Source organism: Sciurus vulgaris, assembly GCF_902686455.1.
Source record: "Sciurus vulgaris genome assembly, chromosome: 19".
Lineage (NCBI taxonomy): Eukaryota > Metazoa > Chordata > Mammalia > Rodentia > Sciuridae > Sciurus > Sciurus vulgaris.
The window spans coordinates 5,947,697-5,962,714 of NC_136480.1; the positions used below are offsets into that span (position 1 = coordinate 5,947,697).

The 15,018-nt window shown below is 45.5% G+C and overlaps 1 protein-coding gene across 1 annotated transcript in view; it reads left to right on the forward strand.

Annotated features, from left to right (window-relative positions):
- Positions 1-15,018, forward strand: part of NR2C2 (nuclear receptor subfamily 2 group C member 2) — a 64,668-nt gene that overhangs the window by 23,492 nt on the left and 26,158 nt on the right. Inside the window, 1 exon segment of the mRNA XM_079122553.1 lies at positions 11,182-11,292. Coding sequence (XP_078978679.1) covers positions 11,182-11,292 — 111 coding nt within the window.

Sequence of the window (15,018 nt, forward strand, 5' to 3'; positions counted from 1 at the left end):
AGTGATGGAGAGAGAAGTTACCTGTAACAGCTGTCCAGTTCCCGTATACCCTGGCCTTAATATCGAGGGTCCAGTAAACATGCCTAACAACAGACAGCCCGCAACAGAGCAGTTAGAGTGTCCTTTGTAGCCAGACATCACAACCAAAGAAACCTCTCCAGTTCTAATATCTGATCTGTGTCTGGTATGTCACATTTCAGGGTTAGAGTGTGGCAGAGGGAAGCAGCTCACATCACAGGAAGCAGAGAGAGAAACTCCACTCTCCAGATACAAAATATATACCTGTAGCCGCACCCCAGTTCCCACCTCCTCCAGCCACACCCTACCACTTCAGCGAATGCCAGTAGGGATTAATTCACTGATTGGGTTAAGATTCTTACAACCCGTTCATTTCTCCTCTGAAACTTCCTGTATTGTTTCGCATGTGAGCTTCTGGGGGACACCTCACATCAAAACCCTAACATCCCTCCTTACTTCTTTCTTTACCGTACCTTATCTACAAATGAGGTACTTATTGCCCTAGTTGCGAGTTCTAGGGAGGCTGACGCATCTCATTTGCTGTTGTGTTCCCAGTTCTTAAAATACAGTGCCTGCAATGTAGTGAGCATTTAAGATGTGTGTATTGACTGAGCAGATGTATTTTTTTAATCTTTTTTATATGCATCTAATTACATAATGCATATATCATCTAATTGTAATCACAGTGTGACTACAACTTGGTGTCTTAAGATTTTGTGAAATGTTAATTCACAATATTCTCTTCTCACCAGGTTACTCAATAACCTGCATGACCACTACTTTTATAGCTGAATAATGATATAATTTACTAACCCCATATCCTCTTTAGGACATATAAGTTGCTTTGGACCTTCTCTACTCTTAACCCTGATAAATACATTTATTCTTTACCAGTCAATGGGCCTGAAGGCAAAGAATGGAAACCAGCTATTGCTGACTTAAACAAAAATGAGATTCTTAAGGAATATTGAGTTAAAATGTATATGAAGATGGATGGACAGACAGATGGACATAAGCTTTTCACCAGGAAAAGTAGAGAAATAACTCCACAACTCCCAACCCCTGAAATCATGCTGCAGAGCCAGTGTGGGGAAGCTGTGGCCACGCACCACCACGTCAGCAGGCTGCAGATGAGCCATGGCTTCCAGCTCAGTCCTGGGCTAATGCATCTGCCTGATCCTGCTCCCCTCCTCCAAGGGAAGCCGGGACTGCAAGTTTCTGGTGTTTTCTGGAGGTAGGCTCTTCCTCCTCCACACCCCCAAGAGCATGAATTCCTGTCTTCCCTAGAGAAAGAATTGAGGACACACTGATAGCCATTTCTGTATTAAGATACATTGTGTGTAGTAGATTCCCATAAGCAGAATTATCAGGTCAGAGAGCATGAAAAAATTTTTATGATGAGAAGAGACCTGTTGACCTAATAGTTTGGTCTTGGAGCTTTTGCTTCTGCCAGCTGATCTCTTTCCTTTACTTACCTTTAATTGACTGAACCTTAGTGAATGCACTGTTAGGTTTCTTAGAATTTCAAATAGCTAGACAGGTGCTAGGGGTGCAGGCCTGTATCCATCGGCTTGGGACGCTGAGGCAGGAGGATGGGCAAGTTCAAGGCCAACCTCGGCAACTTCTCGAGGACATAAGCAACTCAGACCCTGTCGCTAATGAAATACAAGAAAGGGCTGGGGATGTGGCTCAGTGGTTGAGTGCCCCCGGATTCAATCTCCAATACAAAACAAAAACAAAAAAAATACCAAAAACTTCGATGGCTGTGGACATGAAAGGCTCCTAGTTTACCTGCTCAAAAAAAAACAACCCGAATCATCTCTTTTTCCCTTTAGTTTTCCCTTTTGGATTAGGAAGCCTGCGTCTGTGTTAGAACCTGAGAATGGCTGCCATACTCATTTAACTGACGTTGCTTTAAGTCAGTGTACATACAAGTGTTTGAGTTGAAACTTGTGGTGGATTGCGACATGAACTTATTTTTAAAATATACCCGCCTTTCTCAGCTTCCTCCTGCAGCCCCACGTAAAAGTGTATCCACATAACCTCTTTCTTCCTCCTTCCCTAGGCAGTTGCTTAGTTCTTCGATGATGGGGAGCATCTTCTCATTCGTTGTTTGCTGAACTATTAAAACAGGAGATTAGGCAGCCTGGCTCAGTGACGGGTGTTCTTATCTGAAAGCCACAGAATCTGGGTGTTAGTTGCAGCCATACCTGTAAACTCACTGTGACTTGAGGAGGTCCCTTTCTTCAGTGACCTTGGGGACTAAGACTCAAGCCTTTCTTTGGGCCTGCAGTTCTCCTGGTTCACACTGTCTGCGTATGTCCATCTTCCTGCCAGAATAGGAGGCCTCAGGTCCCAGCTCTGTCCTGCATTCCTATGCCTGGCACAGGGCGGGTGGATGTAGGACATTAGCCCGGTTCTGTACTCTTGTGGGTGTTTTTGTGTTTTTACATTGTTGCCTACCTTTGAATGAAAGAGGAGCCTTCCCAGACTCGGTATTAGTGAAAACACGAGCCTGGTGCCTTGTGAGGTTGAGGTGTAACGTGCAGAACTTGTGGGTTCTTCATCCTTACAGTCTGAACTGTTGTCACGGTGATGTTCTTGTGAGCCCCTAATGAAAGGTGATGCTTGAGGAGGGGAAGGAGGTTGGAGGAGAGAATTGAGCACAGGCAGCAGTCGAGAGGAAGGGAGAACTTGGTAAAGCAGAGCGTGCCTTCCCTCAAGTGCGTCTTCTGCAGGAGCCCTTAATCACATTATTAGACAGACTGCTTTAGCAGCTGGTGAAACAGCAAGAACATGTCGATTTTGCTTCCTTGGTTACAGGGAGTGATAGTGTACTTGACCTTCAGCAGAGCAGGGTCACAGAGAGGGGCATCTTTAAACAGCCTCATCTGGTTTCTGTGAATGGAATCTGCACTGGCGGGCTGGGGCAAGCACATGCCTGTGAATTTCCCTCAACCACCGTCCTGGCGTTTTGGCGTTTGGTCTGGGAGGTTGCTGGGCGAAGAGGGTAAATAAAACTGCAGGGAGTTGTTGGCATGGTGAGTGAGTGGCCCAAGGAGAGCAGCACTGCAGGACAGAGGCTGCTCTTCCTGCTTCTGGGGGAGCCACTGTGTAACGCAGTGCATGGTCAACAGGCACGTGTTTCTGAAGCAGTTGGTAAAATAGCAGAGGTTTCCAGCAGCTCAGTGTGTGGTGCTGTGCTAAGCTCCTAGCAAAGTGTTTCTTCTAGGAACTTGCATTTGGGTATGCTGGAGAAATTCACTTGGGGCCAGAGCTACTTGCTTGTTGGGGTATTTTTCTTTTCTTTCTTCTCTCTCTCTCTCTCTCTTTTTTTTTTTACAGGTTACTCTGCCTGCGAACCAAAGCATTTATGAGCTGTATTGCTCTTAACCATTGTTCTGTAATTGTGGGAAGTAGTTGTTGACTTTGGATCTTTGTTTTTTGGTGCCAAGAAATTTAGTGGTACAAGTTTCCCCTTTTTAAAACCAAACTAGCAGCTAGAAAAGTACAAAAGTTGGGAAAATCAAGTCTGATTACAAATTATGCTCATTTATAATGTTCGGTTTTCATTTTTTTCACTGACTTACTGTAAACAGCTGGACTTCCAGACCTTGGAGAAGTAATCCCTGGGGAATGGGCTTGCAGGGGGGCCTCATAAGCTCTGACCCTTGGTGGGAGGTGTAGGGGACTCACACCTCCTGTCTGTGATGCAGGTGGCGACGCCAAGAGGGTTGACTGCCCAGTGACCCTTCCCCATCCTTGCCGTGTAATGGTGCTTTGAAAAGAAACTATCAAAGGAGGATGTATCCTCCGTTCATTGCAGGCTGGGGGTGGCTGCTGCCCGAAACCCTTTCCTACTCGGGCATTGACATTGCCCCTCGTTTCAAAGGGAGTGTAAAGGAGGAGTTGGAAGTCCTCGGTGGCGATTGTCGCGTGTTGGGTCTGCGTGCAGTGTTTCCATCAGCATGAGCTCTGTTGCCCTGTTTATTACCCAGGGCACTGTTGCAAGCAAACCCCAGAGTACGTTGTAGATGGAGAAATCGTGAGATATGCACGTTGACCGAGCTGTGAACGTCTTCCTCAACCTGGATAATCTGTCTTTCAGCAAATGACTGTGTAGAAACCACAAAATATTTTCTCCTAACATTTGTTTCTTTAAAAAAACAAAACACTGCCAAGGCGGTGTAATGCTGTGATGGAACAGGAAGGTGCTGTGCCAGAGTGAAACGTGACTTCCCGCTGGCGGCAGACCTACTTGGCTTCAGCACTCGCCTTGAGCTATACCTACAGGGTGTCTAATTAGCAGAGAGAGCGAGTGGAGTAAAAGAAAGATCTCCGCAGAGTTCCCAGGATCCCAGACTTCATATTGCTTCCCTAAGGTGGTCGTGGTTCATTCACTGCAGTCCTTGTGGGGCTCGTGTGTCTGGGCTTGGGAACAAAGACTGTTCTCCTGCCCTCCAAGGTAGCCATAAACAGGAAGGCTTCTGGGGAGACACCTGAGATGCAAGGCATTGGAGCCAGGCTGTGTCCCACTCCAGGGACAGCGAACGTGTGTTGGAAAGGAAGTGAAATGAAACAGGTGGTGGCACCCTCTCATCCTGCGTTGGAGACTGTGCCCTGGAAGGCGCACAGCCAACTGTACGGCCGCACCCACTTGCTTATGGTATGCAGAAGTCCTTTACGCTCACAGCTTTCCTGTTGAAAGATGAGATGTCCTTAGCGGGCCTAGCTCACCTGGGTGTTGTCCGGCAGGCGCTTACACGTCCACGTAAACCGATTCCGTCCGAGCAGTCGAAGGGGTAGAAAGTAAGCTGAGCAGAGGCCAAGGCTGATGGCAGACTGGAGCCGGTGGGTGGGAAAGAGAGAAAGTCCTCAGTGAGTCAGAGTGTCCTGCTACCCGAGGGTCCTTTTATCATGGTGCTAAAGGATTCTCAGCAGCATGCTTCTGGGGGGAACGATTTCCTGCCCGGCCATCTGTTCATAATAGTGGACTCTAAGGGGGCTGGGGAGATAGCTCAGTCGGTAGAGTGCTTGCCTTGTAAGCACAAGGCCCTGGGTTCGATCCCCAGGACTACAAAAAAAAAAAAGTAGACTGAATTCACACACAACTGCAAGACTGTCTTAAGTGGGCCTCATGGCATCACTGTCTTCAAGGAAGACCGTGTTTAATCTGCCACCCAGGAGCCACCACATCTCCTTTCTAAAACCCCAGAAGTAGGGGGTCTCAGACATTATCCTACTAACCTGTCACTTGCTGAATTAAGCATCTCCATACAGAATCTCAGGGATATTTAAGGTTATGTGGGGGGTACCTGGGATTTAACTTAGGGGCACTCAACTACTGAGCACATTCTCAAGCCCTATTTTTCATTTTATTTGGAGACAGGGTCTTGTGGAGTTGCTGAGGTTGACTTTGAACTCGTGATCCTTCTGCCTCGGCCTCCTCAGCTGCTGGGGTTATGGGTCTGTGCCACTGTACCCAGCTAAGGATATTTCTTGATCTAAATTTATTGCTGAGCCCATTGCCAGTGTGACCCTGCCTTCTCAGGTAGTCGTTTGAACTTCTCATGTAAGAAGAATCGTAGAATGTGCAAACACTCCTAACTGGGTAAGGAAGCCACAATTTGGGGAGTAAACCCTACATATAGCTCAGGCAAGTTTGCAGAACGCTTGAACAGCGCTGTCAGGGCCCAGCCTGTGCTGAGCCCTGTAGCCATCCAGCCTTCTCTGCAGAGGCTTGAAGGCAGGGTCCACTGTCCATTGCTATATGCCTGTAGCACACAGCTCCAGGGTGACAAGGGTAAGTGGTCCTCAAGTAAAGCGTGGATCATGGTCACCATGGCTTGATTGACTTACCAAAGCTCTTTGGTCTCAGTGAAGCACTTTTTGAGTATAGTTAAAGATCAATTTGCACATAAGTTTAAAGTTTATCCACGTATAAATCAGTGAATTTTCTCAGAGAACATTCCATGTAAGCACCCAGATCAAGAATAGAATCTCCTAGAAGCCCAGGAGCTCTTCTTATGCTCCTCCTTAGGGTGACCACTGTCCCTGTCTCTTACACCATGGATTCAGTGAGGTTCATTGTTCATTGTTTTAAAAAAGAAAATGCAGCTTTACTAAGATGTAATTCACATAACTTACAATTCACCCATTTAAAGTGTACAATTCTGTGGCTTCACACATTCACAGGTTGTGCAGCCACCACACTGCCTATTCCAGAACATTTTCGGTACCACAAAAAGAAACCCCAGCCCCCTTTGCCATCCCCCACCCCGCCCTACACAACCATGAGTTTACTTTGTCGTGATAGATTTGTCTTCTGAACATTCATATGAACGGAACCATAGAGCCTGTGGTCTCCTGACTCCTTTACTTCAGGTGCTTCGTGTTGTAGCATGTGCCAGTGGCCTCTCGCCTCTGTGCTGCTAAAGATGCCCTGTGGTGTGGGCCGTTGTGTTCATTAGTCGATGAGTGTTGCGTTCTCGCTTTGGGGCTATTAATCAGGAACACTGCTGTTAGAAACATCGTGCACTCATTTTTCTGTGAACGTGTTTTTATTCTTCCTCGTGTATACCTAAAAGTGCAATTGCTGTTTGAATGATAGCTCCTTTTTAAAACTTCTGAGGAACTGCCCAGATTGTTTTTCCAAGTGACTATTTTGCGGTCCTGCCAGCTGTGCGTGAGGTTCCTTTTCCTCCCTCCTGACGCGTCCTGACAGCGCTTGCTCGTTCTTCCGGGCCTTTAAGTTGCAAGCTGTCCTGGTGTGGAGTGGGCCTGCTCGTGGTTTTGATCTTGCCCTTTACTTACTGGCCATTTGTCTATCTTCTCTGAAGGAAGGTCTCTTCGATTATTTTGTTCCTAAGTTACAAGGGTTCTTTATATTTTCTGGATACAAGCCCTTATCAAATATGTAGTTTACTAATTATTTTTTCCGATCCATAAATTTCTTTCACATTCTTTGATATTGTCCCTTTAAGTGCGAAAGTTTTATAATGTTGACAACGTTCCATTTTATGTATTTTCTTAGGTACTGCGCTTGAAGTGTGACATCCACAAGTTTGTTCCTCATTCTGCATTCCAGCGGTTTATCAGTCATGGGTCTTCTGAGTGTAGCAGTGTCCTCTGCGTCCCTCATTCCTCTCAAACTACCCGCCAGTGTGGGAGGGTTGACGGGCCCATCCATTGGAACGTCAGCACTTATTATTGTCCCATCTGTTTTTGTAGCCATTATAGTGGAAGTGGATATGAAGTGGTATTTCCTTGTCACTTTGACGTTGAATTTTCCTAATAATTAATGATACTGAACATCTTTTCCTATGCTTATTGGTCATTTATATATCTTCTTAGAAAAATGTCTTTTACCTATTTGTTTTAAATAATTTTAAGTTGCAGATGGACACAATGCATTTATTTCTTACATGGTGGCTGAGGATCAAACTCCATGGCCTCACAAATGCTAAATAAGCACGTGCTCTACCACCGAGCCACAACCCCAGCCCCTCTTATACCTATTTTTAATTTTTTTTCTTTTTAATAATTTTAATAGTTTTTTAATGTATGATGTAGCTTCAAATATAAGGTTTCACGAATTAGTCCCACTTTGTGGGTTATTTTATTTTTTAATGGTGTCTTTTGAAACATGAAAGTTTTAATTTTCTTGATGTCCAGTTATCTGATTTTTTTTTTTTTTTTTTTAAGTTAAGCTTTTGGTTAGTCATCCCCCAAAACATCGCCTATTCCATTTCAGTTTTATACCTGCTTTCTTTTAAGAGTTTTGTAATTTTTTGACTCCTTCCATTTAGATCTTTGATACATTTTGAGCTAATATTTTATATATAGTGCAAGGTAGGATCCAAAGTTCATCCTTCTCATTAGATGTTAGTCGCCTCATCTCCATCGGTTGGAAGAGACTATTCTGCCTGTTCATAACACAATACAGTAGGTTACAAAGCCAGGAGATACACAGGAGAGAAATGATTATTACTCGTAGCAAGTAAGGAGACCGCCAGAGAGAAATTCTCAAAGTGGCACCTCCTGAGCAGAGAAAGCAAGGGCTTTTGTGAGGAAAACTCAAGCCTATTTGTGCAGGAAAGACTGGTCATCACACGTCACATGTCAGGGTGGGGCACATTGTCCCGCGCATGCTCAGTTCAAGGTCATGCTTTCTCATGGGGTAACATGTTCTAAAAATGGCTACAAGACCGCCTCCTGGGTGGAGAATTTAGTATTATAATGAGCAAAATTGATTGAGGTCACCTGAAAAGAGGGTGGGCCAGAATGCCCAGAGATTTTGGCTGGTATTCCTGGTTCTGGAGTGCCTTATCTAAAAGAGAGAAAAACTTTGAAGGTATGTCTTTAAAGTCGTCCCTGCCCCCCCAGTACACACAGCCCTGTAATCCCAGCGACTTGAGAGGCTCAGACGGAGGATCACTAGTTGGATGCCAGCCTCAGCAACATGTAGTGAGAAGCCTGTCTCAAAACAAAAAAGAATTTGGGGTGTGGGCAAAGCGCCCTTGGGTTAAATCCCAGCACCCCTCCCCAAATCATGTGAACGGGCAGTGTGAGCCGATTATTTCTGAGTTTTGTGTTCTTTCCCATTGGTTTTTGTCTTTATAACAGAGATGAGGTTTTTTTAGTTGTACAGTTGACAATTGATAAGTTCGTGTGTTTGTGGGTTATAAAGAATGAGGATTTATGAGTACAGCGTGGGGGTCGTTAGCATGCCCCTGATCAATGAGTTATAAACACTTAGTTTTAATTGTGAGATTTACTGAAATTTATTTTCAGCAATTTTGAGCCATACAGTATGCTATTGATTTATTCACTGTGCTGTGAGGTACATCTCAAAAATAAACTTGAGAGCGTTTATGTTCTTTGAGCATCGCCTATTTGCCCATCCCAAGCCTCTGTAACCCCCGACCCACAGTTTCTGTAGGTTTAGTTGTTTCAGAGTCCACGTGGGAGAACTCGCATTTCTCTTTCTGTGCTTGGTGTATTTCACTTACCATAATGTTCTCTAGTTCATTCGGGTCACAAACAACAGCCCTGATTTCAGGCTGAATAGTATATTACATGGTGTACACACACCACATTGTCTTTATCTCTTAATCTGTTGGTGGACATGTAGGTTGATTCCATGACTTGGCTGTTGTAAATAATGTGACGCTGAGCGTGGCTGTGCACACGTGCCTTCCTAGACTGGTTTAAATCTTTAGATGTGTTGCCCAGAAATAGAATTTCTGGATCCCACATGGTTTTGTTTAATGTAGGTTTGTAATAAGTTTTGAAATGAAGTGTGAGTCTTCCAACTTTGCTTCCACCACCTCCTGCCCCAAGATTGTTTGGCTATTTTGAGGTCCTTGCATTTCCATATAAATTTTACAGTCAGCCAGTCAGTTTATGCAAAAAAAGCACCTGGAGGGTGAATGTGGTGGTGCACACCTATAATCCCAGCTACTCAGGAGGCTGAGGCTGGAGGATCACAAGTTCAAAGCCAGCCTAGGAAAGTCAGCAAAATCTGACTCAAAACAAAAAATTAAAAGAACTGGGGATGTGGCACAGTGGTAGAGCACTTGCCTGGCATATATGAATCCCCCCCAAAAATAAATAAATTATAATAATAATAAAATAAGGAGCTTACAGAATTTTGGTAGAGATTTCATTGAATTTTGAAAGTCAGTTTGGGAGTATTATCACCAGCGTTTTAACTTTTCTAATCCATAAGCACAAATTTCTTCCATTTATTTAAGTTGTCTCAGATTTCCTTCAGTGATGGATTATACATTTTGGAGTATGGACCTTCCACTTACTTTGTTAAAAGTATTCCTAAATATCTCATTCTTTTACAGTCGGTGAAATTGGTTACCTAATGTCATTTCAGATCGTCGCTGATGTGTAGAAATACAAGTGACAGTGGTGTGTGTTGATCTTGTACCCTGCAACCTTTTCTACTCATTTTCCAGGTCTAAGTTTTTTGTTACTTGTTGTTATGTAAGATTTTTCTCTATATAAAGTGATTTAATCTGCACACCGGTTTCTTCTTCCTTTTCAATCTAGATGCCCGCGTGCCCTGCCCTCCCCTTCCCTCTCCCTGATGGCCCTGCTGGCACTTCCAGTGGACGCCCCATGCAAGTGAAGAAGGGAAAGGGAAAGGTCATCTTGGGGGAAAGGTTTCTTTCTTTGTTCTTTCTTTCTTTCTTTGTAGATGCCTATTATTAAGATGAGAACTTAGTTTATTGTGTGCTTTTATGAAAGGGTGTTGGATTTTGTCAAAATGCCTTTTCTGTCAGTTGACATGACCATGTGGCTTTTGTCCTTGTTTTAATATGGTATATGAAACTGCTTGATTTTCATACATTGCATTAGCTTGAGTTCTTTGCATAAACCCCACTTATCCTGGTCTGTAATCCTTAGTATGCTCCTGGACTTGGTTGCTTTCTTTTGTTGAGGATTTTTTTACATCAATATTCATAAGGAATATTGGTCTTTGTATTTTTTTTTCCCTTGTATCTTTGTTTAGTTTTGGTATCAGGTAGTAGTGGCCTCATAGAATGAGTTAGGAAATATTCTCTCCTATGTTCTGGAAGTTTGTTAAGGTACTGGTTCACGACATACTTTTAATCAAGGAAAATAATACTGTCTCACTTCAAGGTACCCAGGTGACCACTCAGCACCTTGACCCTTGCCCTTGGGTAGGTATTGACTACTTTCCAGGTCCTGGCGATCCGGGTGGGCTTTTCCTAACTCCATCCCCCTGGGGCCGGAAGGTTGGCAGGGCCCTTTCCTGCACACTGATCCCTCCAGTTCTGTGTCGTGCTGGTTCTTGCGTCCCTGGCAGTGTTGTTGAGAGCCTTTCTCTAGAAACATCTGGCGTGGACAGATGAAAAAATTCAGAGAGCATATCTAAAGTTAATTTAGTAGCTCTCTTAAGGTTGGGCAGAGCAAAACTGAAGACTTCGGTGGTTTTTCCTTGCACTTTCAATATTAGAACAGCTGTTGTAAGGCTGTCTTTTCTGGGCCATTCCTGTGGCAGATCTGAGTGCTGCCTTTGTCGTCCTGTTGACACGTCAGGATGCACGTTTGTCACAGCAAAAGCAAGAGGCATGGTCCTCAGGCCCCTGGGCGACCTTCTGAACCCCCTTCTGATTTCACCCACAGGTACCACGTCCGCAGACCTATCGGCCGGAATCTCCAGGGATGACCAGCCCCTCCCCGCGCATCCAGATCATCTCCACCGACTCTGCGGTAGCCTCACCTCAGCGCATTCAGGTACCAGGCCAGCCACCTGCCAGGGACCCGGCAGCCTCCCCCCGAGTCCTTTCCAGAAACAAACCTGCCTCGGGATGGGCGTCAAGTACAGTACAACCTTGTCCGTGGAAAAAATGAAAGAAAATGTAATATTCATTTAAGGGTTTTTGTGGTGCTGGGCATTGAACCCAAGGCCTCACTCATGACTGGGCAAGTGCTCTACCACTGAGCTAACCCTCCAGCCCTTTTAACTTATCTCTAAAAAGTCTAAATTGTTATTTCAAACTATTGTGATAAAGTAGCATTTTATCACTTAATTGGTAGGGAGTGTGCATTACTCCAGGGCAGGGGTCCCTGGTGGTCTTTTCTATTTGGGGCAGTTAAGTTTCAAATACCACACTTCTGTTTGCAGCACGTGCATAATAGTCCCTGCCTCACAGGTTCATGTGAGGAATCCACGGGATGTTGCTCGTGAAGCGCTTCGGAGGGCCTGGCGGGGAGTAGTGTCGCGGTGTGCGAACTACACTTGATCACTGGGGCCCGCTCTCACGGACTGTTAGGAACTTCCCGGGGCCAGGGCTCTGAGCCTGCCTCTGGCCCTCTGGATGTTGTTTCACTCAAGGAGAAGGTAGGCAACAAGCCGGGAGGAAGGGATGATATACTGGTGACAGATTAAAGATGCGTGTCATTGCATCAAGCCGGACCAAAAGGCCAAATCAAAACCTGTGAAGAGAGTTGAGCAGCAGGCAGAACATCGGCTGCACAACGTGAACGTGAGAGGTACCGGTGGGCGGGGGATTCGAGTGACTCAGAGGATTGCTTTCATGTATGGTTTATTTTGAGCTCGGTGTCAGTAAACATTATTAGACAGTAACTAGATAATTCTAGAGTTTGCCTACTCTTCAGAGATTTTATGGACTCTTCCTATTACGAACTGAAAATGTTTCTGCTGTGTAAAATGAAATGAGTTGTTAAATATTGTTGTCTTTGTTACATAGTGGCTATATCATACAGAAGCCCTTCGTTTGCACTTGGAAACGCTTTGGAAATGAAGAAGACCCTAATGGGGTGTTGCAGTTTGCCCAGGTTAGGAGCTTCGGAGAGCTGTTACTTTTTCTTTACTTTGTTCTTGATTGCTGATGATGACTGAAGGTTGCTCCTTTCCAGTTGTGTGCGGCAGGTGTTAGATCCCCACTCTCCTACCCCAGGACAGAAGCTTCCTGTGTGCACTTAACTGTTACATCGTTTTCAAATCATGGGGACGACGGTAGGGATGCCGTGGTTGCCCCAGAGGACTGCAGTGTTCAGTGTGTATGAGAGAGTGGTGGACGTCCTCTGTATTGTCGGGAGAAGAGCTTCCTGTTTCCTTAGGCGTTTCTAGCACCCCATTGTATCTGTACGGTGAGGCTCTTCCCAAGCTTGGTGCTGAGCTTGCGGTTTCTAGGGAAGATAATCCCTGGGTGTGATTTTTATGTTTACCAAATGTAACTGACAGTCTGCCCCAGTGTGAGCGGTCAGTAAACTTGGACATGCCCGAGTGCTGCTTAGCTGACTATTTGAAGGCTTGGTTTTCAAAAGTAAAATAAAGGTTGTGGGTTGCTTTCTGGATTCTCAAAGTTAGTGCTGGTGATCCCAGTGAGGTTGTCATCACTGTCCTGGGCTTCGGCGATAAACCTTGCATTCCTTAGCCTGGGAAGAGAGGAGGATCTTTGATGTTTTCATGAGTAACAGGTCTTAGAACCGCGTCCCTCCCCCCCCCCCCCCCCCCCCAAATGTGGCTTCTCTTACAAGGTAGACAGGGAAGGGTTTTTCTTGTTTTGTTTTTGGTTTTGTTTTTGTATTTTTAAAGGACAGCAGGCTAGTCAACAGGTAGGAGCTGTGTTTTTGAATGTACAGATCTGGGATTAAATTGTGTCTCCATTCAGCTGTGTGACTTGGGGAAAGTTTCCAAGACCCCGTAGGTGTACAGTGCTGAGCTAATAGAACTTATAATGTTGTGAAAGGATTAGGTGAACTAAGGCCTGAAAAGCTGTAGGGAGCCAGCACATTGTTGTGATTTAATTTTTTTTTTTTTTTTTTTTTTTAACTGGGGATTGAACCAAGGGGCACTCGACCCACTGAGCCACATCCCCAGCCCTTTTTTTTTGAGACAGGGTCTCACTGGATTGCTTAGGACCTTGCTAAGTTGCTGAGGCTGGCTTTGAACCTGCAATCCTCCTGCCTCAGCCTCCCGAGCTGCTGGGATGATAGGTGGGCACCACTGTGCCCAGCTAATGTTTTATTTTTATATAATTTCAAACTTAGAAAAAATAGTACATACAAATTCATTGTGCCCGCCACTCAGGTTCGCCAGTTCCTTGCTGTCACATTCTAAATGAGTACTTTTTCTGATCCATTTGAGAAACAGACTGTGCATTGGATTCATCATAAGGACAGTGACATTCTCTTACATCCTCACAATACGGTTAGCAAAATTCGATTTAATACCGAAACATGCCATTACCTGGTCCATGCTCCATATTCCAGATTTTCCTCAGTTGTCCCAGTAAAGAGGGCTTGAGGTATTTTTTTCCAGGACTGATGTTATTTTTAGAACTGATAATAATCAAGGTGGCAGTCAACCCAAGAACAATGTATCTAGTTATGCAAGGCAGCAAAGGGTGATCTGACTGCAGCAGAGCCTGTGTCCACGTCACTGTGATGGCTCAGAAGGCTCCGAGGAAGTAGGTTGAGCGTCAGCCCCCAGGTGGGGGAGCGGCTCTGAAGGCTTTGGGGACACTGAGGGCAGGGCAGGAGCCTGGGAGGCCATGGAGGACAGCGCACGTCAGGCTGGGATTTAATTTTTGTAATTCAGGTTTTTAAAGCCATGAAAGTAAATGAAAAGAAAAATGTGTACTACACTGAGTTTCACATGCTGGGAATAATCGGGGCACCCGCTTCTGCCGGTTCTCCCTGTTTGGGTCAGACTTGGTATTGTTCCTCCTGCCCTCTCCATGGACTTGGAGGTTTTCCTGAAATAGTCCTCCATCTCCGTTTTCAAGTTGGTGATCTTCAGGAGAGGATCGGGAAGATGTTCTGTTTGGGTCTGTAAAATGCATTTACTCATATCTACTTTCCGAGGTTCCCATCACATCTGGCTAGAAGGGCATCGCACCGTGCGCAGAGGTGCACGCCTGTACTCCCAGCTGCTTGAGAGGCTGAGGGGGAGGTTCCGCTCAAGATCAGCCTGGCAACTTGGCAAGATCCTGTCTCACAGATTTAAAAGGACGAGGTGTAGCTCAGTAGCAGAGGTAGAGCACCCCGGGTTCAAACCCTAGCACCACAAAAGAAAGGAGGAAGGAAGGAAGGGCTTGGGCAATATATGCGTATGTATCTTTCTACATTTGGTGTCTTGGCGCGCTGTGCATGCCTGTGATCCCAGGCACTTGGAAGGCTGAGCAGAGGACTCACAAGTGTGAGGCCAGTCTCGGCAATTGAGTGAAAGCCTGTCTCAAAACGTAAAAGAAAAGGGTTAGGTGAAGGTCCGTGGCGAAGGACCTGGGTTCGGCGCTGGGGGCCGAGGAGGATGGAGTTTGTGCACTTGAGTGTCCCCTGGGTAAGGCCTAGGCTGGCCCAGGCACCCGGGGAGAGCGCCTGTTCCTGCGCTGGGTCTGCCTGGAGCTGCGCCCTCTCCCCTCCTCCTCCCACTCCTCTGGCTCTTGTTTCCTGCACGTCCCTTCTTTGAGCTGCTTTGCTTGTTCTCTTCCC